The sequence below is a fragment of the Camellia sinensis genome, chromosome 9, assembly GCF_055761805.1.
Source record: "Camellia sinensis isolate YWXY chromosome 9, ASM5576180v1, whole genome shotgun sequence".
Classification (NCBI taxonomy): Eukaryota; Viridiplantae; Streptophyta; class Magnoliopsida; order Ericales; family Theaceae; genus Camellia; species Camellia sinensis.
The window spans coordinates 56,095,510-56,119,123 of NC_138969.1; the positions used below are offsets into that span (position 1 = coordinate 56,095,510).

Sequence of the window (23,614 nt, forward strand, 5' to 3'; positions counted from 1 at the left end):
ATTTTGGAATGGCGGAAACAAAAGGAATATATGTGGCCTGTGCTTTCACAGATGGCCCGTGATATACTAAATGTTCCTATTTCTACAGTTGCTTCAGAAACAGCTTTTAGTGCAGGTAGATGGGTGCTGAGTGACTACAGGAGCAGGCTTTCACCCGAAATAGTTGAGGCATTGATGATATCCAGGAATTATATGCACACGCTTACAAACCCGACTAGGCCGGGCCTGCGGGATAAGGCCTGAGCTCAAGCCCTTGGCCCTATTATGAGTGGGCTTAGACTTGGGCTTGGGCCTGGACCCCACATTTTGACCCCTGGCTGACCCGGCCCAACCCACTAAAAAATCACAAGCTCACAAAGTCCAAATCGGCCGGGCGAGCCGAGCCGGGCCATTATTAGAACCTTACCTCCAGCCATAAACCCTCATTAGCTCCATACCTCTTCATTGACTACAATCATGTCTTCTCTCTCTCGCCTCATCCACAGGACCTTCGCCACTTCTTTCTCCTCCTCCTCCACACCTCCCCAACTCAATCCCAACGCCGTCAGATCTCTCTCCAACGACCTCTACAAAGAGCGCAACCTCTAGAAACTCGTCGAGAAATTCAAGAAATCCTCCGAGTCCGATCGCTTCCGAACCAAAACCGGCGTCTACGAATCCACCGTTCGCCGCCTCGCCTCCGCCAAACGCTTCCGCTGGATCGAAGAAATCCTCGAGGACCAAAAGAAGTACAGAGACATTTCCAAAGAGGGTTTCGCTGTTCGACTCATTTCACTTTTTGGGAAATCGGGCATGTTCGATCAAGCCTCTAAGGTGTTCGACGAAATGCCTGACTATAAATGTGATCGCACTGTCAAATCTTTCAATGCCCTTTTGGGTGCTTGTGCCAATTCGAGGAAACTCGATAAGGTTGATGGGTTTTTTCGTGAATTGCCGGAGACTTTAGCCGTTAAACCTGATGTTGTTTCGTATAATGCGGTGATTAAGGCGTTTTGTGAGATGGGTTCGTTGGATTCTGCTGTTTCGATGGTTGATGAGATGGAGAAGAATGGTTTGGAGCCTGATTTGATTACATTTAATGCACTTCTTGATGCATTTTATGGGAATGATCGGTTTTCAGATGGCAAGAAGTTTTGGGCTCGGATGGAGAAGAAAAGTTTGGTTCCTGATATTAAAAGTTACAATGCTAAGTTGGTTGGATTGGTTTCTTAGAAGAAAATGTTGGAAGCAGTTGAGTTAGTTAGAGAATTTGTGACTAAGGGTTTGAAACCTGATGTATTCAGTTATAATGCTTTGATTAAGGGCTTCTGTGAGGATGGAAAATGGAAATTTGGAGGAGGTTAAGAGGTGGTATGGAGAATTGGAAAAAGTGAGTGTGTTCGAGATAGAGCCACTTACGGGACGCATCTTCCATTTCTCTGTGAAAAGGGTGATCTTGATTGGGCTTTCGAACTCTGCAAGGACATCTTTGAACGGCGAAGCCTTGTTGTCAATGGGGCAGTGTTGCAGCTTGTGGTAGATGGGTTGGTTAAGGAATCCAAGATTGAAAAAGCTAAGAAGCTTGTGCAGATGGGGAAGTCAAATAATTATTCTCGCTATAAACTACAATTACCTTCAGACAAGTAGTGTTATTATTGCCTCCTTGTTTGATCTTTGTATGTTATATCCTTCCTGCTAGTTGTTTTCATTTGGACAAATGCTATTGCCTTTTATATTTCTTGTTTGATCTTTCTATGCTATGCCCTTCCTGTTAGTTAAAACAAATGTCTTTCTTGTGGTGGTTGGATGATGGTTGAAGAGGCAAGGAATTTTTCTTAGCTGTGAAGGTTTAATAATTATTATTTTTCGCAAGTTAATTGAAAATCTGGATGAATACCTTTCCTGGAATATATTATAGTGAGGGTTTTTTTTTTTTTTTTTTCATTGCAGTTATCTAGTTTGCTTAAATGTGATATATTTTTCTTTTATTTGTCTTTGACACTAAACCAAATTAAGAATACAGTCCAAGGATATGTATTATGTCACAAGCTACTGTATATATTGTAAATTGACTTATAGATGTTGTCACACATATTGCATGGTATCACTTTGTTTGGATGTCAAAAAACTTGGGTGTTCTCCATATTTTTTATGTATGACATTTTTTTTTTTTTTTTTGGTTAAGAGTTTGAATAAAAGAAAGAAAATATTTACATACGAGGGGCATACATACCCAAGCCTTACAAACAATGGGCAACAGACACCTGACAAGAACATCCCTAATAAAATATATAATCAAATATATCCTAGAACCCCAATTCATGGCCTATTGTCTAATCAGGAACCAAAGGAGGTTCCAAAATAAACTAAATATATAGTTGATACCAATCAACATACAATCAATCTATAACACTCAAATTTCCACAAACAAAACACATTACTATTGAATTTCTAACTTGATACCATCCTAGGATTTCAACAAGAAGATTGCATAACTAGAGATTTTCTTCAATCGAATCTTTAAGAATGTCTCTGAATCTGGCCGCTTTCGCCACCTTGGCCTCAAAGCTTATCAAAAACACACTTAGCCGCCTCCTTGCTGCACAAAAGTTCTCGTGCATTTGAAGACGACTTCTTCAAATGATGAGATACCCCAATTGAATTGTGAACATGGTCAAATCTTTAAATTCTCTCCTCGCAGTGTGCATGAATTTGACATTAGCACGCTTCTGATATAATTATTATAGAAGTTGTTGGTTAAGCCCGACAGTGTTTATTGAAGCATTTTTGTGAAATGTGTTCCTTTGGCTTCATTCTTACAATGATTGATGAGACGGAGAAGAATGGATTTAGAGCCTAATTTGAGCATCTCTAAGGTCCTCTTTAAATGAAGCATGTTAGCTATTATAACTGGTATTAGCATATTTTAGTCACTCCAATGGGCTAGCTATTACAATAGTTATATTAACAAAATTCTTCAAGGCTAGCTATGTTTGAAGAGCGAGCCTAATTTGATTAGCTTATATGCAATAGATATTTTGGAATATGTATTGACAAACATACTCTAGAAATATTATTTAAGCATTTTAATATTAAAATGCAAAATGCACCTAGCACCCCACCTCTTGATTTTATTTATTTATTTTTATTTTTATTTCTTTATGGGAGTGATAGTTGCTTGAATGATTATGGTACTTCCCAAAAATCGAAATTCTTGATCAATAGAGGAACAATATGACCAGTTTTGATTACACATATTCCTTTCTCAATGAGACAGAGAAGGTGAAGGGAGAAGGTGATTGTGTCATATTGATGGAAGAAAAGATTGTTGTGCCCAATGTGAGAAGTAATGATGATTTTCGTATCTTTTGTGTTGCACGGACACGGACACGGGACACGACACGGACACGACACGGACACGCAAAAACGTAATTTTTCAAAAAATAGGGGACACGACACGCTGGGGACACGTTTAATATATATAATTTTATTTATTTATTATATGTCTAAAATAAAAATAAAATTATTAATTCTTATACAATCAAAATAATAATAAAATTAATAAATATTTTTTTAAAAAAAATTAATAAAAAATGAGTTTTTTTAAATAAAAATAATTTATTTTATGAATTTTAAGTTTAACATAAAAATAAGGATAAAGAAAAAAAAAGAAAAAAAAAAAAAAAAAAGAGGGAGGAGAGAGAAATGTTGAGTCCAGAAAATGAGAAGAAAAAAAATATAAAAGAGAAACGATAGAAGAGAGAGAATGTGAAGTCAAAAAGGCAGAGGGAGAGAGATCAGAAAAGGGAGAGACGAAAGGGAGGAGGAGAAGACGAAAATGAAGAGGAGAAGAAGAACAGAGATGATGGAGACAGAGAAGAAGGAGAAGAAGAGAAGAAGAAGAAGAATACCTCAGTTAGGGCTTCTTCGATCCACCTCACGAGTTAGCTTCTCCTCTCCTTAGCTTCTGAACAGGTTAGCTTCTCCTCTCCCTTGATCTCTTTCTCTCCTTCTCTGTCTTCTCTCCTTTTCTGTCTTCTCTCCTCCCTCGATCTCTCTCTCTTTTCTGTCTCCCTCGATCTCTTTCTCTCTTTCTGTCTCCCTCGATCCCTTTCTCTCTTTCTCTGTCGATCAAGGAAAATAGTTAGGGCTCCTTCGATCACCTCACGAGTGTCCGAAAAGTGTCCCGCCGTGTCCATGGCGTGTCCAAACTAGAAGATTTCAAAAAAAAAAAGGAGACACGTTAGTGAGAGTGTCGGACACGTGTCTACCGCGTGTCCGACGCGTGTCCGTGTCCGACACGTGTCCGACGCTCGTACGCAGAGCCTGGGAACGTGTCGGTGCTTCATAGCTTTTGGCCTCCTTGTCTGAAAATTTGTTTAGTTAGCAATTTAGGTGGTTGGGTGAGGATTGATGGAAGAAAAGATTGTTATGCCCAATGTGAGAAGTCACAATGAACGATTTTTATATCTTTTGGCATCCTTGACTGAAAAATTGAAAATTGTTTAGATAGCAATTTTGTTACCTTGTTATAATGTTATCATTTTCTCTGGTTGAAATATTCTGATGGTGTCATTTTTCTTTGCATTTTGAATCCAAGACATAAATTTAAGCCATGATACAAATAGACTGTGTTTGAATCTTGAATTTGAGAAGAGATTTATGAATAGAAAAGAAAAGTGAATGAAATAGAAGCTTTTCACTTTCCACCAAAAATTCTTTTTCAAATCCTAGATTCAAACACTACTAAGAACCTTGGTAGATTGGAAAGTAACATCTTTTACCTTGTAACATAACTACTACATTTTTCTTGCATCTTGTTGGATTATACACTTACTCTTCACCAAACAACTAGTTTATGAGCATTACAGGTGCTAGCTTTGTAGCATCTACAGTGAAGAAGCTGCAGAGCATCTAACAATGCTCACTCACCTAAGTTAATTTATCATAGAATATAGACTTCATGTACTCCTCAAGGACTGGGAGGTTTTGTTTGTCATCATAACTATACATCAAAGGAACCATCCTTGCAATGTTAACAGAACCCTTTGTGAAAGCTGGTGAGAATGGATTTGGAGATAGGCATTCCTTGTTGAGGCTCTTCCATGCTTGTGATATCATGTGAATGACTTGCTTTCTTGCAGTGTCAACCGAGGAGCAATTGTTCTCCTTCATGTAGCACTGTACATAGGACCCATCTTTGCCATCTTGATTCTCATCCTGTCATTTGAAGTTGTGGGACAAGCTTTATTAAATCTGAAATAGACAATCACAGATGGCCCATCTTGACAGAAATGACAAAGAAGGGTTCGGCTTCTCTCAAGTTGGTCATTTCAACTTAAGAGAGTATTTGGGTTTAGTAAACTCATTTTAAGATTGATTTTGGTAAACTGTTTAATTTGTAAGATTTGTTAAGTAGAATATTCATGCAACAAATTCAAGATAATCAGACATCGGTAACTATAAGTTTGAATTAAAATTCTGTTACAAAAAATGGATGGCTATTTGTAAAATTATATTTGTCATCAATTTTTGTAAAATAAATATGATTCAAATATATAATTATCGATATTCAATCATTTTAATTTTTCACATGAATATTTTATTAAATGAAGCCTAAATAGTAAACAATTTGGATCACTAAAAAAGGTCTCAAAATGGATTTAGTAAATCAAAACAATCTCTTAAATTAAGATAATAAATTGAAAAAAAACTAAATCCGAGAAAGAAACTTGCATTTTTTTAGGCTAATCCTGGAGTATGGACACGTGATATTCTATAGTATTATGATTGGTAGAGAATGTGAGTAAGTGGGGCATTATGTTAGGTGATTAAGGAACGTGAGGGAACATATTAAAAGATAATTAGTTGGATTAATTAAGGAGTGCAAATACATGCTATTCCGCAAATATTTAATAATTTCTCACAAATAATTGACTTTATAAAATACAGGTTGAACAAGTGAGGGGAACGATCTCATTGGTAGTGGGGTATGTATCATTGTTTGACATTTGTGGTGCCCGTTAATTCTGTGTCTACAGAATTATTGATTATAAAATTTAGGATCAGTTTTGAAGAGCAGTTGTTTTTTATTGATTATAAAATTTAGGACCAGTTTTGAAGAGCAGTTGTTTTTTATTTTTTATTTTTTTCGAGTAATAATTCATATGGTCATGTATTTTTAGTTATGAATTCACCTCTTTTAAAGTTTAAAAAAACATAATTAATTTTATATTTTTGATATAAATACATTAACTTCTCCTCTACTATGGTTAAAATAAACGAAACTAATGCCAATGTTAAGTAGACACTAAAATAAACAAAGATAAATTTATATTTTAGTATAAAAGGAACGATAATATTATTTTTTTAAGTAGACACTAAAATAAATATTATATGTAGTAGAGATTCATTTAAGTATAGGTTTCATTATACAAAAAATTAAATTTGAATCTAATGCTAAAATTACTTAATTTTCAACGTAAACTTCATGATGATTTTTTTGAGTCTATATTTTTGTTAAACACTGTGAGCCAATACCTTTTTTTAGATACTTTTGGTTCCTTGCTGGTGTAGATGCAAGCTGAACTAGATATGTTTTTTGGTGGCCTTGATTACAATGAAAATTTATCATTTTTTGGGTCCATGAAAATAAAAAAAAAAAATTACAAACATAGAGAATTGTGAGTCTTTTGAATCACATATTTTATTTTTTATGTTAAAGTATCTAACTCATCCAAATCAAAATCAATTAGTTATTAATATAGTAAATTTTAGCATATGGAGGTAATAAAGATGAGAGATGAGAGATGAGATAATAAATTGCGGCAGAGACTCCTTGATTAATTGGAGACCATCCAAGACCTAACTTTGTATTATGTTAAAACATCCAACTCAAAATCAATTGACAATGAGTATAGAGACTAAGTTTTTTTTTTTTTAATTATTATTATTATTATTTATTTTTTTATTTTTTATTTTGTGGCTTATGAATGCGACATAAGAGACGTCTAACATTTTGTACAACTTTCATGTGTTCCGAGTAGTTTTTTATTCAGGATAATGGTTGAAGTTTCGTCTTAATCATTGAATACACATAATTTTTTCTTTTGCGCATATGTATCACTTTTCATACAACATGACAAACTAGTAATAGACAATTCATAGGAACAACAGAAAAAGGATAGAGATTGTTTATACCTTGGCACTTCCCAAATCATCCCAAAGACGAAGGATTGTAGCTGTAGAAGTCACAATGCCTGGATTGTCGTTCACAAGATTGACATTTTGCATGGTTATGTTGTGACCTAATAGAAAGAACATGTGTACTAATACCACATGTACCCCTGAACTAATGACACCATTCTTCAAGTACTCTTCTGGTTTTGGCAAGTGCCCTGAGTCAAACCACTTTGCTTCTACTAAGAAAGCATTGCATAAACTTGCCCACTGCAACAACAAACAATCAAGGACTTGTTATCAATTCTTAGATTTGTGAACGGATTTGTGTACCAAAAGGAGAAAAAAAAAAAAAAAGGAAAAATTACATATCAGTGTATATTTTTTTTTAAATAGTTACAGATTAGTGAAATTTTTTATCAACATTAATAATTAAAGTTTTATATTTTTTTTTAATGAATCTATAATTATTTTCTTGAAAGTACACTGAATTGTAATTCCCCCAGAAAAAAAGGGGGCCTACTTGGTTTCATTTTTCATTTTCTACAACAAAAAAAGTAAAAAACTTATTTGGTGACTGCTGTTCAAAATTGTTTAAGAATAAAGTCGTTGAAAGCAACTAACTTTTTAGGAAATTCAAAAAAGTTATTTTCGAGTTCGCCAATCAAAAAAAAAAAAAAGAAGTTATTTTTGAGTTTTTGAAAACGATTTCAAATAGAAAATGAAGATAGGAGTTTTTGAACATTTTATTTACTTTTCTTTCAAAACAATAACACACTACAACAAATTAAGGCTTTAAGAATGAAATCAATTTTTAGAGATGAAAATATCTTAGTTGCCAAAAGAATAGTCATTGCATTTTTAGTTTATTTAATTATGAGTTACTATATTTTTTAGACCCAAATTTTCGTTTCAAAAAGTAAATATTTTGATACAGAATTATTATCACTAAAACTGTATTTATTAGCAACATTTTCAAAATTGTTTTTAAAGGTTTTTTTTATTTTTTATTTTAGGATTTCTCAGGACAACCTTTTCGTGACAATTTTTGTATTCTAAATATTTTCCCAACAAAATTTTTGTTTTGGAGATGAAAAAAATTTGATCTTTAAAATTCTTATATTATGTACTGACAACACTAAACATGCCTTACTTTTACTTCATTTATAGAAATCCTCACTGCTGGAAATCGCACTTTTAGCGGCGTTTATGTATCAAAAACGCCCCTAATTCCTTTTGTGGCGTTTAGTACCAAACGTCGAAGCTGCGGCCGTCGCTGTAGCTTTGCGACGTTTTAAAAACGTCGTGATATTAGTACAAAACGCCGCCAAATGTCCCACCACACACACGCTGACGTCACCAACAATATTTAGCGACGTTTTTGAAACGCCGTCGTATCTGTTTTAAAAATATTACCGTTACTGTTGAGGGATTAGGAGGCGTTTGTAGAAACGCCGTCATATCTTCCTTTTTTTTTTTTTTTTTTTTGGGGATATTATGCTAATTTTATTTGATTAAATTAAAAAGAATACCGGTAAAAAATATTGAATTTAGTTTCTCATTCAATTAATAAAAAAATACCTATAATAAAACTAACATACAAAATATTAACTCCTATTCAAATATCTGTAATAAAACTAACATTTAAAATAATAACTCCCATTCAAATAACAAATGAAGCATTAATTCAATTTCACATTAAAAAAAAACTAACATTTAAAATAATAACTCTCATTCAAATAACAAATGAAGCATTAATTCAATTTCTCATTCAAAAAAAAACTAACAAACCGTGTTTAAGTAAGAGACTACAATTTGTAAAATTTTGATTCCAGATCTGCTAAAATGAAAAATCCATCCATCTTGTCATAAAACATAACCCACCAAACTCAAATCTTGTCTCAAACTGCTGCTGAGCTACAGTTGCATGTTCAATCATTCCTTTCTGGAAGGTAGCATCAACTTGCTCAAACATGGCTTTGCATGACATCTCAAAGGCAGGAATAACGGAAGCTTCCAAACTAGACTTCAATGCATCCTGCATATTGAATCACTCAAACAGTCAGATCAAGATTTCCAGATTCATTTAGTAAGGCATACAATCTCCTCAGGTCAGATACTGCTAGAGAGAGAGAGAGACCCATAAAAATTTTGAAGTTATTGAACAACAATTACAAAACATCAATTAATCCCATATACATGCATAACATACTCAAGAAGAACTAGAGCCAGACACTACATTTGAAAAGTTGAGAGATAATGGACTGTCCACCCAAGATGAGTTTATGTCTCTGCAGGAATGCTGCTTTGTCAAAATAAAAATGATAATTTAAAATATGACATTCACCAAGTGTCTCATGCACATCACATTAAGAGAGAGACAGAGAGAGAGACCTTAATATCTAAAGATTACAAGAAAAAGGGCTCTGAGAATCAACAAAGTCTCAAACGAACCAAAATCCCTCAATAACCTTTAAGATAGTTAATGATATAGCAAGAAGTGAATAACAGATCATTCAGCATAAAAATGAAATCCAGAATTTGTAAGGTCATAATAACATAATAGAAAGAATCACTTCAGCGTCAATAATGCTCTCCATACTGCTCCATAATGTCATCTAAAATACATCCACACTCAATCAGTAAAATCCTAGCACTATAAACTTATGCATACCTGAAGAGCTTGCTTGCCAGAAGTTTGAAATTGTGCTTGGATCTGCCTAGCAACAGTAGCTTCAAGTTTTGAATTAACTGATTTCTCCAGTTGATTCACTGCCTTATCACCAACTCCTCTCTGCACCACATGGGCATCAATTAGTTCTCAACAAGACTACATCCCTAGTATAAGACTTGGATCTTTTAGAATATCAACCTGAAAAGCCTCTGTAATAGCCGTAGATATTGTTTTTTCAATGGCCGGAGAAATTGCACGAGCTACAGCTGGTCCAACTGCAGCCAATTCCTTCTTCACTGTTTTCTCCACCATAGCTGGCAAGTCCTTATTTATGCAGTTAGTGATCAAACTTGTTATTTGCTGTGTACGCTCTCTAACTAATTTCTCTTGTTTCGCATTCTCTTCCTGAAAATGAGCCCATAACGCATCAGTATTGGCCTTGACAGCTTTTTCCATGCTCCTCCCTAGGGCAGTCTCCAGCCTTTTACCTTCTTTAGTGACTAGGACAGTAACCATCACCGACATCTGCTTCTGCATTTCTTTTTGCATATAAGATATAAGAACTGAGCTAACCATGAAGGCTTTTTGAAACCGACCATAATCATTCGGTTTGGTCCAAATTGGTCGGTTTCATCCAGTGATTCAGTTTTTTGAACACCCCTAGCATGCTTAATTTGTTTTGTCAATACTTAAGGCATCAATTTTTTTTGTTACCTATTGACATTCACCAAGTGTCTCATGCACATCACATTAATTTAAAATATGACAATTTAAAATATGACATTCACCAAGTGTCTCATGCACATCACATTAAGAGAGAGACAGAGAGAGAGACCTTAATATCTAAAGATTACAAGAAAAAGGGCTCTGAGAATCAACAAAGTCTCAAACGAACCAAAATCCCTCAATAACCTTTAAGATAGTTAATGATATAGCAAGAAGTGAATAACAGATCATTCAGCATAAAAATGAAATCCAGAATTTGTAAGGTCATAATAACATAATAGAAAGAATCACTTCAGCGTCAATAATGCTCTCCATACTGCTCCATAATGTCATCTAAAATACATCCACACTCAATCAGTAAAATCCTAGCACTATAAACTTATGCATACCTGAAGAGCTTGCTTGCCAGAAGTTTGAAATTGTGCTTGGATCTGCCTAGCAACAGTAGCTTCAAGTTTTGAATTAACTGATTTCTCCAGTTGATTCACTGCCTTATCACCAACTCCTCTCTGCACCACATGGGCATCAATTAGTTCTCAACAAGACTACATCCCTAGTATAAGACTTGGATCTTTTAGAATATCAACCTGAAAAGCCTCTGTAATAGCCGTAGATATTGTTTTTTCAATGGCCGGAGAAATTGCACGAGCTACAGCTGGTCCAACTGCAGCCAATTCCTTCTTCACTGTTTTCTCCACCATAGCTGGCAAGTCCTTATTTATGCAGTTAGTGATCAAACTTGTTATTTGCTGTGTACGCTCTCTAACTAATTTCTCTTGTTTCGCATTCTCTTCCTGAAAATGAGCCCATAACGCATCAGTATTGGCCTTGACAGCTTTTTCCATGCTCCTCCCTAGGGCAGTCTCCAGCCTTTTACCTTCTTTAGTGACTAGGACAGTAACCATCACCGACATCTGCTTCTGCATTTCTTTTTGCATATAAGATATAAGAACTGAGCTAACCATGAAGGCTTTTTGAAACCGACCATAATCATTCGGTTTGGTCCAAATTGGTCGGTTTCATCCAGTGATTCAGTTTTTTGAACACCCCTAGCATGCTTAATTTGTTTTGTCAATACTTAAGGCATCAATTTTTTTTGTTACCTATTGACGATGCATACCTATTGACAACTTAGAAGAATCGAGAGCCCGGGCTTAAGACCTATATAGAGCCCTAAACAAAAGTATTCACTAAGAAAAACATTGATCCGAAACAGAGATAAATCACAAACGGAACAACTAACCTCTGATCGAAGAAGACGAATAGTTCCAAATCCATGGAGATAAATCACGGAGCTGTGCTCAAAATCGAACTTCAAAATCGAAGAAGAATCACTGAACTGAAGAAGAATCGAAGAAGAATAACTGAGTAAGAGACTGAAGAACAATCGAACCTCTGATAGAAAGAGAGAGCAAGAGAGTGAGAGAGTGAGCAAGAGAGTGAGTGAGTGACGGCTGTGCTCAAAATAGGGTTTTCAAAATAAAGGTTTGGAGAGACAGAAGAGGGTGTGAAGAGAGACGGGATTTGGAGGCGGTTTTCAAACGTCTTGATTGACAAAACGGTACCGTTTTAACTAATAACAAATGCGGCGTTTAAAAAACGCCGTTAATTATTTAAAAAGGTGACGTTTACTAAAACGTCGTTAATTAAACGCCGTTAAATCCCTATTTTCCTGTAGTGCCTATTGTCCTAGAAAAATTGTCACTGTTTTTCTGGGTAATATGTTTGTTTGCTAGAAATTGAATTAATGTAATGTAGGGTCTAAATATGAATGAATCTGAGGGATAAATTGATATTTCTCTATAAAGTTCAGGATAAAACTTTGAATTTTTAGTATTACTCTTCATTTATCTTTTCACTCAACAAATTTAAAATCCAATTACAAATTCAGTTTGACAATGTGAATGTTCAATTAGCTAGGAATGTTATGGTGTACCGTTCTTCTAAGAGAATCTATGGGGTTCCATCCATGTTCTCTGTAGACCTTGTAAGCAATATGGTTTGTAATGTCATCAAGAGCCTTGAAACAAATCTTCATGTACTCTGGTAGTTGCTCCACAGCACCAAGTTCCCATCTGTACTATCCAATAATTATTGATAAATATAAACTTTATTTTAAACAACTATATCTCTGATGCATTCACATCCACACAATATAATTGAATAGTCTTCTGCAAATAGAGGGTGACGATGCATACCTATTGACAACTTCTGTGAAGAGAGTGAGTTCTTCAAGTGTCCCATAAACATCAAAAATATCATCTATTAAGTAGATGAAAGAGATGGGTTTTGTGAGCTCAACTCTTTGCTCTGAGAACCTTGGATCTGTGAGGGCTGCCATAGGCCACATGTACCATTTTAGAGGTTGGTCTCTAGCGAACTTCAGTTCACTCGCCAAACCCGTGTCTTTCCACCACCTGAGATCACAAAACTACAAATTAAAGCAGAAGAATCTTCCTATTTGAACAAACTTAACATGCCTGTCATTGAAAACAATTTTGTTCATTCACTTAAAAAAAGTGAGGTGGGTCCTAGTTGAGGTAATAATTCCCACTATTATAACTAATTAACCGTTTGAGAACAGACTAATTTAGTAATTTTTTGGCTATTTGGCTAAAATATGAGCTAAAAAAAACTAGTATATTTGGGATGACTTTTTGGCTTTTTACGAAAAGATGTGCAAAAAGTAGAGAAAAAAGAGAATCTTTGATTTTTTGATATGGGTTGTTGATTTTTTGGCTAATTTAGTAACTTTTTGGCTATTTGACTAAAATGGAAGGTTCCCAAACGAGGGATGACTTTACTAAAATGTTTGGGATGACTTTTTGGCTTTTAACGAAAAGATGTGCAAAAAGTAGAGAAAAAAGAGAATTTTTGATTTTTTGATATGGGTTGTTGGTTTTTTGGCTAATTTAATAACTTTTGGACTTTTTGACTAAAATGGAAGGTTCCCAAACGAGGCCTAAGTGAGTAAACAAAATTAGATTCACAATATTCTCTGCACTAAATTAAAAACAAAATCTTACTTTGATACTTGAAGTATTTCTTTTTGGTGTGTGAATTGAACCATGTTAAAATCCATTTTCGCCAGTTCTTGCAAGACATTTTCCCATTCACTTGGGTTCGTGTAATCACTAAGGAAATCTCTTGCCATGAACCTTGCTAGGCTCTTGTGATGGGGATTTCCCAGTGTGTTGCTGACAACTCGAGCTTGATGATGAGAAAGATGTGGCATCAACCCGTTAAGGACTCGGGTACTAAAGTCTGCGGCTTGATCAAGAATGTCTTCTCCTTCTATGCTTAGCTGTGAAGCTTCATACAAACTCATCAACCCTCTCATATCTGCATTTAGTTCTGGTTTGAACTTTCCGTTCTTAGCCTTAAAGTTGTTAAACACATCTGTTCCATTACCAATTTCCCATTCATTTACACTTATTTCAAGCACAAATATTACTGATAAAAAAGAATTCAAAAAATGAAGTTGGGTAGTGAAAAAATAATGAAAATTCACATACCCGCGGGCACATTGTACCCTTCTTGCCTTAGTAGACGAAAGCGAGTAGAAACTTCATAAAGGTCATAACCAAGCGTAGTAGCGTTGGATTTCGTATATTGGCTTTGTAGAAGTGCTTCAATCTCTTCCTGGAAATGGTAATCGATGCCTAGGCGTTGGAGGTTATCGATCATGACCAAACCTTCTAATGGGTTTTCTCCTACTTTCCTCAACATCCTCTTAGCTTCCTTCAATTTTTGTTCATGCTTTACACAAAAGTCATCCTGCAAATAAGTTCCACATTGTCAGCTCAAGAACATCAAGATTTTCGAAGATTAGTGATAAAATTAAAAAAGAAAAACTTAACGGTTAAGCTGCGATATCCAGTTTGATAGTCTTTCTGTATTGAGGGGTTGGAAACTAAAGTGAGATCATCACCAATGCTCCATTTGTGGGTTTTAAGTGTACTAGATGATGCAATGAGACTAGTCTTGTTGATTTGTGGGATGTTGTTTGGAGCAATGGGAAGATGAGAAGGAGGAGATGCACAGTGGAAGATTTGCATGATGAGGACAATGTTTAGGAAGTGTTTTTTTGTTTTGTGTTTTATGGAAAGTACGTTTGTTCTTGGGGTGATTGATGAGCTTGAATAAGTGAAGAAGAGGACCCCTATTTATAGAACGCGTTTAATTGCTTCCGTCTTTATAGTACGACATGATTAACACATTTACCACGAGTTTTGTTTTTCTAGTTTTCAATCCGTACGAGAAAATGACCGTCCCAAAAAAAAAAAATAAATAAATAAAAATTGAGCCTTATAATAAAATACTATTTTCGGTCAATTTTATAAAACAAAAATAGCCAAATAATTTAAATTAAAAAAAAAGCAAAACATTATAGTTTGAATTGATTAAATTAAAAATTAATGGTTTATTTTGTTTCAAGTCACTAAAAAAGTCAGTCGTATAAAAAAAATTAAAATTTTTATTTTCTCTATTTTTTACACCTTTTTTCATAAAAATTAAAAAATTATTTTCAAACATGTTTATACTTTCACCTATATTTTAATCAAAAAATTATTAAGATAACCACTTCTCAAACCGACCCTGAGCATCTCTATCATACTAGTTAGAATTTTATTGTATTTTGACTTAGAAGTTATTTTTTCTATTTTAGCTAAACTCTTTATTCTTTTTCTATATTATTTTTATTGATTTTAATTTGGAATTATTTTTTATAAAATCAACACAAATAATTTCAAAATATGACAAGTAAACTCTTTTAATGTTTGACTAAGTGAAATCACTAGTAATATTTGTTGAGTCAAAATTACAAAAACTAAAATGACTAACTTCATAACTAGTTTGATGGAGGTAAAATTTAGTAACATTTAGTTACTATTTTAACTAAAAAGTAATAGTAGCTAGTTTAATGGAGATATTCTAAGTATGTGTTTAGATCATAAATTTGAATAGGAATTTAGAAAAGGAAAGGAAAAGGTGGTGAGATGTAGTTGAAATATAACTATATTTAATTTACATTTTACTCTTTTTTTTTCTTTTTCTTTTCCTTATTAAATCTCTACCGAAATTTTATAATTCAAAAACAATCTAAGTGTTCTAACTTCTAATATTTAGGCCCTACTTGGAAATTGACTATATTAATTAATTTTTTTAATTTTTTACTAAAAAAATTTAAAAAATATAAAGAATAATATGACAATTTATAATATTTTTTTAACTTTTTAAACCAAATTCCAAACGGGTCTCTAGTTGTGAACTTTTTGAGCACTCGTTATCAAAGAATTCCCTTTCTTGCTTTTTTTTCAGAGGGTTAAAAATATAGTTAAATGAATCTGAGTATATAATAATGAACCTAATTCATATTTGGGCCTTCAGCTCAGAAGTCAAATCTGATTTTGTTTTGTTTTGTCAAATCTTAGACTCCATTCTCCATCACGTGTAGAGTGTATTTTGAACCCGGCCTGCCTTTAGGCCTCGCGGGCTCCCGTCATTTTTTGGGACGGATTTTGCGAGTTTTTTTTTTTTTTTTTTCCCTATAAAAAGTAAACGATAGATATATTATGTGAGTGTTTGAGAAGTGGCTATTTTAAAAGTTTTTTGACTTTTTGACTATTTTAATTTTTGTGTTTGAGAAGATAGGATAGATTTTTATTTAGGTTGTGTATTAAAAAATGTGTTTGAAATAATGTTTGAGGTTGAAATGAAAAATTTGTCCCTAACCTCACTTTTTTCAAAATGGATCTAAAGGGGCAAAATTGTCATTTACTTTCTGAAATGATGGGGCTGTCACTACTTGTGCTTACATTGTCACGTTGACAATGTAGACTGCGCCCACTGCCGAGATATATATATATATATATATATTTAAATCAATGCATTTTGGGGACTAAAAGGCTTTTTTAGCCCAAACACCGCCTGTGTTTGAGGCTAAAATAGCCTGTGGTCAAGGTTCCCAAACACCGCCTATATATACAGATTATTTATGAGGATAAAAAATAAAAGAAAAGTTGTACTATAGTTAAGATTAAGGAAGTTTTTTTTTTAGAAATCCTCTTTCTAAGAGTTTTATTTTATTCAACCCATATTATTTTTTACTATTCCATTTGATCCTATTCGAGGTGAGAAGACCAAAACACCATTAATCTCTCATGCTCCCTATTAATGTTAATATTTAATGTTGATCGTTATTATGTTTTGGTAGTTCTCATGCATCAAAATGTTGACTGTCATTCTATTCATATTAATTTAAAATGAATTTTTTATCATTGTGTATTTAATTACATTATGTGAATATTCACATCATGTAATTGAAATAAATATTCACATCATTATATTCATATTAATTTGAAATGAATTTTTGTCATTGTGTTGTCAATTACATAATGTGAATATTCATACTAAAACATACGAATGTAAACATTCACATCACTACATTAGATGAGAGAGAATGTTCATATGTTGTGAATGTTCACATCACTACATGTTGTGAATAAGAATGTGTAATGAACGTTATTTTTAATGTGTTGTCAATTAAAAATAAAAAGGTTCACATAGTGTGAACGTTCATATCACTACATTAATTGAGAGAGAATTTTTCGGAAAGATGTTGTGAACGTTCATATCAGATGAGAGAGAATATTTACATTATTTTTAAATGTGTTATTAATTAAAAATATATTCACAAATGTTCATATTATTTTTAATGTGTTGTTAATTAAAAATATATTCACATTATATAATAATATAAAATAATAACATTAATGTCATTTAATTTGTGTATAAAAAAATGTATGCCTTGGTCATTTCCCTTATCTCTTCTCCCCCAACATTAAATATCAATATTAAATATAAGGGTATAAGAGCCTAAGAAAATAGTGCAAATCAAGAAAAATGATTTTATGGAATAAAAATATAAATACATGGGACTAAGTGGGTTAAAAAATTCCTTCATGGATTTCTTGGATTAGAACACTTCTAAATAAGATTTATCAATAAAAATCCCTAAGATTAATGGGTTGTTTAATTATGTTTCATGTAGTGGTATTTAATTATGTATGACTTATGTCTTTTTTTTTTATTATGACTACAAAAAGTATGAAATAATGTAGTTTTCTTCTTTGAAATGATTAATTATATATATATATATATATATATATATATATTAATGAAACGAAATATTACAATCATTAAATTAAATAGATAATATTTATTTCATGAATAACTTCTATTTCAAAATAAAATAAAATATACAAAAATTTATATCATTAAATAAAATAGGTATAGATTATTGATGATGATAGAAAAATTACATTACTATAAGTCAAATACATCCCAACTAGATTGGCACCTACTAGCCTATCAATTATTTGCATTATACTCTACCTCAATAATCTAATAGATACATTATGAAATGAAATAGCGGGAAAAAAAAAATGTTGATCAATCATCGGAGGAGGCAGACAATTTACTCGCGTTACCCGATGATATATCATCCAAATCGTTTTGAATTCTCTCATTTCACTATAATTTTGTCTTTCTCGTAACCGCATGCATATGATCTTTCGATATCATCAGTGCCTTAACCATTTGGGGTGAAAGTCTAATCCGATAATCGCTCAGTACTCGTCCACCTGCACTAAAAGTTGTTTCAAAAGCAACTGTAAAAATAAGAACGGTACGGGCCATCTGTGAAAGCACAGGCTACATAAGTTGATTTTGTTTCCACCAATTCAAAATATCAAAATCATCCTTATTATCCACTGTGAGCTATCCAAATAACGTTGTAATTCAGAACTATTTACGCTTGTATATTGAGATATTCTTTTACCTTTTATTGGAAAAAACATTTTTCACATCGAGATGAGGCTGGTGTAGTGTGTGACGGTGTATTTACAAATATAGCTTCCCTATATTCTTTTAATAATTTTGTACATGTTTTCATAATAGGGGCAAATTGTTTTACATCAGCGAAAATAAGATCTAAAAATTCTTGTAAACTAATTTCTTTGCACCTAGAATTAATTACAATGGCTAAACCTAAAAGATGAGGCAATAGATTAAAATATTTATCAAATCTTTCTTTCATTGCAGTAATAATGGCTATATAATATTCATTACCCTTATATTTTTTGAAAACTTTCATTATTTTTGCTAACATATGTAAAACAAATGCTGAAGTACGAATATATATATATATATGAGAAAATGATTTTGTTATAATATCAAAAACTTTTAGAAAATCTCTATATAAGGCTACTGGGCGCCAATTAAATTCTATTGGAGTCAGTACTCGTCTTATTAATGTTGTTGTAAAAAATAATTTTTTTTTTTTTTTTTTTTACAAACTCTCTTTAACATAGTATATGTTGATACAGCGATCCTGATTCTTCCTCCTTTGATTGTTGTATCCGGACTTAGGTTCCGTGGAGTTAGTTGTTGTATATGTCTTGTTGTCATCCTTTAATTCCATATATTTTGGTTTTAGGATGTGTTGGGCGTGTTTCGAACAGGTTGGTTGAGCCTTGGTTCCATTTCTTGTTGCCCAGTTTTTTTTGTGGTCCGCTCGAGCGGATCCCTTCGCGCTCGAGCGGAGTTTGCACACTTTCAGTATTTTGTGCCTCTGCAAAAGTACTGCAGGTTTTTTTTTCACGCTCGAGCGGAGTTCCTTACGCTCGAGCGGGTCGTGCTCGAGCGGACCTTTTTGCGCTCTCGCGGGTGTTCAATGTTTGTAAAAATACTGAAAGAGTGTAATCTACGCTCAAGCATGTTTCCCTTTGCGCTCTAGCGGGTGTGTTTTGCAGTTGTGTCTTGACGCTCGAGCGAGTATTCTTGCGCTCGAGCATGTCCAGTTTTTGTGCTTGACGCTCGAGCGTCCTATTCTCCGCTCGAACGGACTAGTCGTATATCAGATGACAGCTGGGTGATTTTAAATCACTTTTCACACTTTCTTTCTCTCTCTTACTTTTCAAAACCTCTATTGGAGAGCACCTCCCTCTAAAACTTCAACTTCTCTCTAGGGTTTGATCTAGTAGGAGTAATCTTTTACCCTTGGGCCTTTGTAAAAAGTGTGGAGCTTGTTGAGGGCTATATTTTGATCCGAAAATAGTGGGGTTTGGAGCATTTCGAGTTTTTTCATCTTCTTCCTTTGAGCTCCGACTTTGAGGTAGGGATAACTACTCTTTTTTATGAGCTTTAACATAGATGTTGAGCTTGTTGTATAAATGGTTTGATTTGGAAAGTTAGGGTTTGAGATGTGTTATATTGAAAAGAGGGGTTTTGTTCTTTTGATTCAAACATATGTGTTTTGGGTCTGAAAAGGGGGTTACTGATGTTGTTGATAATATTTGGACCTTTGGGTTAATGTTGAGAAAAGTGAGAAAATGCCATGTTTGGGTATATTTGGGTCATTAGTGTAATTAATGACATTTATTATGGAAATATGAAATTGAGTGGAAATAATGAAATTTGCTCATTATGAGGGAGAATGGTGGAGTTGGATTCATTAATCACTCACCTTTGAAATGTTAATAAATTATCTGTTGATATAATTATTATCCGTTTAGAAATAATTGCTTTGGGTTATCGGTGGAATATAGTCTTGATTGTTGTAGACATTGCATGACGATTAGGCGAATTAAAACTAATCGGTTAAATGTCATTAAATATGATGAATGGAATAATACATCAAATTTATGTATTGATTGATCATGTATATGATATGTGTTTATATACATTGTGTTGTGTGGGAGGAGATAGGGGATGTACTCCACGGTTTAGGGGAAGATAGGGGATGGACTCCTAAACCGGATATTATTTGGGAGGAGATAGGGGATGTACTCCATTGATATAGCAAATATGTGTATCTATTGAAGTATTGATACATCAAATGTGTGTATCCATTATGAAGTATGGAAGTGTTTTAATGTGTTATTGATGCAGCAAATATGTGTATTTATTGTGAAGTATGAAAGTGTTTTAATGTGTTAGTGATACAACAAATATGTGTATCTATTGTGAAGTATGGAAGTATTGTTGATATGAGCTGTGGTCTCATGGGAACAGTTTGGCCAGGTTCTGAGCCATATTTATGAATTGAAAATCGGTTAAGTAAAGGAAAGAGAAATGAAACATGGACATGTTTGTCATGTAATTGAATTGGGTTATGAATTGATTTATGTGGGTTAAACATTTATCAAATGCTAATGTTTTAGTTATCGTTCATATTATATTTAGCATATCTCTACTGGGCGTTAGCTCACCCTATATGGGACATCATTTTCAGGTAGAGGTGTTATGCCACCTCTAAGGACGTAGCTTGGGAGGCTTGAGGCTGTTAGACCTTTTTTGTTGTTTTTGTTGTATTACATGTATATCAAGCCAAGGGCTTATGTTGTGTAGAGTTAGTACTCTCCTTTTCATAATCAAGTGTTGACTTGGAAAGTTGTAAGCCTACAGGGTATTTACTTTTGTTGTCAACATATAATACCTTTTGTAAGAATACTCTGATGATTATGATATGAAATCTCTTTTCCTTATCGTGAATGTATGATATTATGGGTTTATTTTGAGGGTGTGACAGTTGAATTCCACTGCTTGTTTATATCGAAAATTAATTTTTTAAAAGGCATACCTTCTTCTTGACAGATTTTCCTATATTCTAAAATTCGATTAGCAAAAGACAGTAGTAACAACCGCATGATTTATTACCGGTACAGAAGTCTCATATATATGTATAACTTTTTTAACAATCAAGTTTAAAATATGAACACAACAACGAATATGAAATAAATCACCATCAACAAGTAATTGTAAAGTTGATTTCAAATGGGTTAAAGTCTGATTGTAACATTATCTAAACTATTGATAAATATTTTATTTTGCAAAGCTTATTCATATAATACATTTTCTTATTTCTATCTCAAGTGAATGACCAATGTATAGAAGTTCAACTAATTTAAATGAAATGACTTTTTTATTTAATTTTCAATCATTATCAATAAAAATGCAATGATACACTGATATTCTAAATCATTATTTGACTACAGATTAAATGTTAAACAAACTCTTCTATTCAGTTTTTTTAAAATATCAAATAATTCACTTTTAATATCCTCAAATTTATTTAAAATCATATTTCTAATAATATTTCTTGAAAAATCTTGATATTGCGATGTAAAACCTCCGTGAATCATTTCTAAAAAATTGGGACATTCATTAGTAGTAAAAGGTTATTATTTTTTAATAATATAATCAATTACATAATTTTGTGCACATATAGGATCATACAAAAATATTTACAAATTACCAATTGATGATCCCCCTAATTACATTTAAGTTATAATATCAGATTGTTGATTTTGTAAATGTTTGTTAACATGCCTTTTTGTATACACCCCATTTTTGACCGTCCTCAAGACTTAGGCATTACTGATGGTTTACTTGCTGGAGAAAGGTGTGCAGGACAAAGATTCAGTTTCTTAGGCAATGAGAGAGACAAATCTCAACTTCATACCCCATTTTGGACCAAAGCTATTTTGGATGGTTTTTAGATCTTAAAACCCTCTCTTTCAAAATATTTTTGAAATAAAGTTTCTACAATGTTACGAGGCTCACATTTTGTCAAATGATGCGCTTCCGTCTTTATAGTACGACATGATTAACACATTTACCACGAGTTTTGTTTTTTTAGTTTTCAATCCGTACGAGAAAATGACCGTACCAAAAAAAAAAAAAAAATTGAGTCTTATAATAAAATACTATTTTCTGTCAATTTTATAAAACAAAAATAGACAAATAATTTAAATAAAAAAAAAAGCAAAAAATTATAGTTTAAATTGATTAAATTAAAAATTAATGGTTTATTTTGTTTCAAGTCACTAAAAAAGTCAGTCGTATAAAAAAAATTAAAATTTTTATTTTCTCTATTTTTTATACATTTTTTTTATAAAAATTAAAAAATTATTTTCAAACATGTTTATACTTTCACCTATATTTTAATCAAAAAATTATTAAGATAACCACTTCTCAAACCGACCCTGAGCATCTCTATCATACTAGTTAGAATTTTATTGTATTTTGACTTAGAAGTTATTTTTTCTATTTTAGCTAAACTCTTTATTCTTTTTCTATATTATTTTTATTGATTTTAATTTGGAATTATTTTTTATAAAATCAACACAAATAATTTCAAAATATGACAAGTAAACTCTTTTAATGTTTGACTAAGTGAAATCACTAGTAATATTTGTTGAGTCAAAATTACAAAAACTAAAATGACTAACTTCATAACTAGTTTGATGGAGGTAAAATTTAGTAACATTTAGTTACTATTTTAACTAAAAAGTAATAGTAGCTAGTTTAATGGAGATATTCTAAGTATGTGTTTAGATCATAAATTTGAATAGGAATTTAGAAAAGGAAAGGAAAAGGTGGTGAGATGTAGTTGAAATATAACTATATTTAATTTACATTTTACTCTTTTTTTTTCTTTTTCTTTTCCTTATTAAATCTCTACCGAAATTTTATAATTCAAAAACAATCTAAGTGTTCTAACTTCTAATATTTAGGCCCTACTTGGAAATTGACTATATTAATTAATTTTTTTAATTTTTTACTAAAAAAATTTAAAAAATATAAAGAATAATATGACAATTTATAATATTTTTTTAACTTTTTAAACCAAATTCCAAACGGGTCTCTAGTTGTGAACTTTTTGAGCACTCGTTATCAAAGAATTCCCTTTCTTGCTTTTTTTTCAGAGGGTTAAAAATATAGTTAAATGAATCTGAGTATATAATAATGAACCTAATTCATATTTGGGCCTTCAGCTCAGAAGTCAAATCTGATTTTGTTTTGTCCAAAGATTCTTGTGCAAAATTATTCAGTTTATAAGGATGTGATTTTATGAAATGACCTAATTATCCATCTTAGACTCCATTCTCCATCACGTGTAGAGTGTAATTTGAACCCGGCCTGCCTTTAGGCCTCGCAGGCTCCCGTCATGTTTTTGGGACGGATTTCGCGAGCCTTTTTTTTTTTTTT

The 23,614-nt window shown here is 32.7% G+C and overlaps 4 protein-coding genes across 4 annotated transcripts; 1 reads left to right on the forward strand and 3 right to left on the reverse strand.

Annotated features, from left to right (window-relative positions):
- The first annotated feature begins 410 nt into the window (after positions 1 to 410).
- LOC145798599 (small ribosomal subunit protein mS79 (rPPR3b)-like) lies at positions 411 to 1,817 on the forward strand. The gene has a single exon (XM_082886827.1). The coding sequence runs from the start codon at positions 793 to 795 to the stop codon at positions 1,210 to 1,212; it is 420 nt and encodes a 139-aa protein (XP_082742953.1). The 5' UTR covers positions 411 to 792; the 3' UTR covers positions 1,213 to 1,817.
- A 2,845-nt stretch (positions 1,818 to 4,662) lies between these two features.
- Positions 4,663 to 14,708, reverse strand: LOC114261430 ((3S,6E)-nerolidol synthase 1). Its single transcript, XM_082886830.1, has 7 exons — positions 14,419 to 14,708; positions 14,074 to 14,335; positions 13,585 to 13,957; positions 12,757 to 12,975; positions 12,495 to 12,633; positions 7,180 to 7,428; positions 4,663 to 5,199 (listed from the first exon to the last, which is right to left on the reverse strand). Exons 1-7 carry the CDS (start codon positions 14,614 to 14,616, stop codon positions 4,912 to 4,914), a joined length of 1,728 nt encoding a protein of 575 aa, XP_082742956.1. The 5' UTR covers positions 14,617 to 14,708; the 3' UTR covers positions 4,663 to 4,911.
- Positions 8,899 to 10,531, reverse strand: LOC145798600 (varicose-related protein-like). Its single transcript, XM_082886828.1, has 3 exons — positions 10,031 to 10,531; positions 9,833 to 9,952; positions 8,899 to 9,196 (listed from the first exon to the last, which is right to left on the reverse strand). Exons 1-3 carry the CDS (start codon positions 10,406 to 10,408, stop codon positions 8,999 to 9,001), a joined length of 696 nt encoding a protein of 231 aa, XP_082742954.1. The 5' UTR covers positions 10,409 to 10,531; the 3' UTR covers positions 8,899 to 8,998.
- LOC145798601 (varicose-related protein-like) lies at positions 10,828 to 11,647 on the reverse strand. Its single transcript, XM_082886829.1, has 2 exons — positions 11,146 to 11,647; positions 10,828 to 11,067 (listed from the first exon to the last, which is right to left on the reverse strand). Exons 1-2 carry the CDS (start codon positions 11,521 to 11,523, stop codon positions 10,930 to 10,932), a joined length of 516 nt encoding a protein of 171 aa, XP_082742955.1. The 5' UTR covers positions 11,524 to 11,647; the 3' UTR covers positions 10,828 to 10,929.
- Positions 14,709 to 23,614: the final 8,906 nt, after the last annotated feature.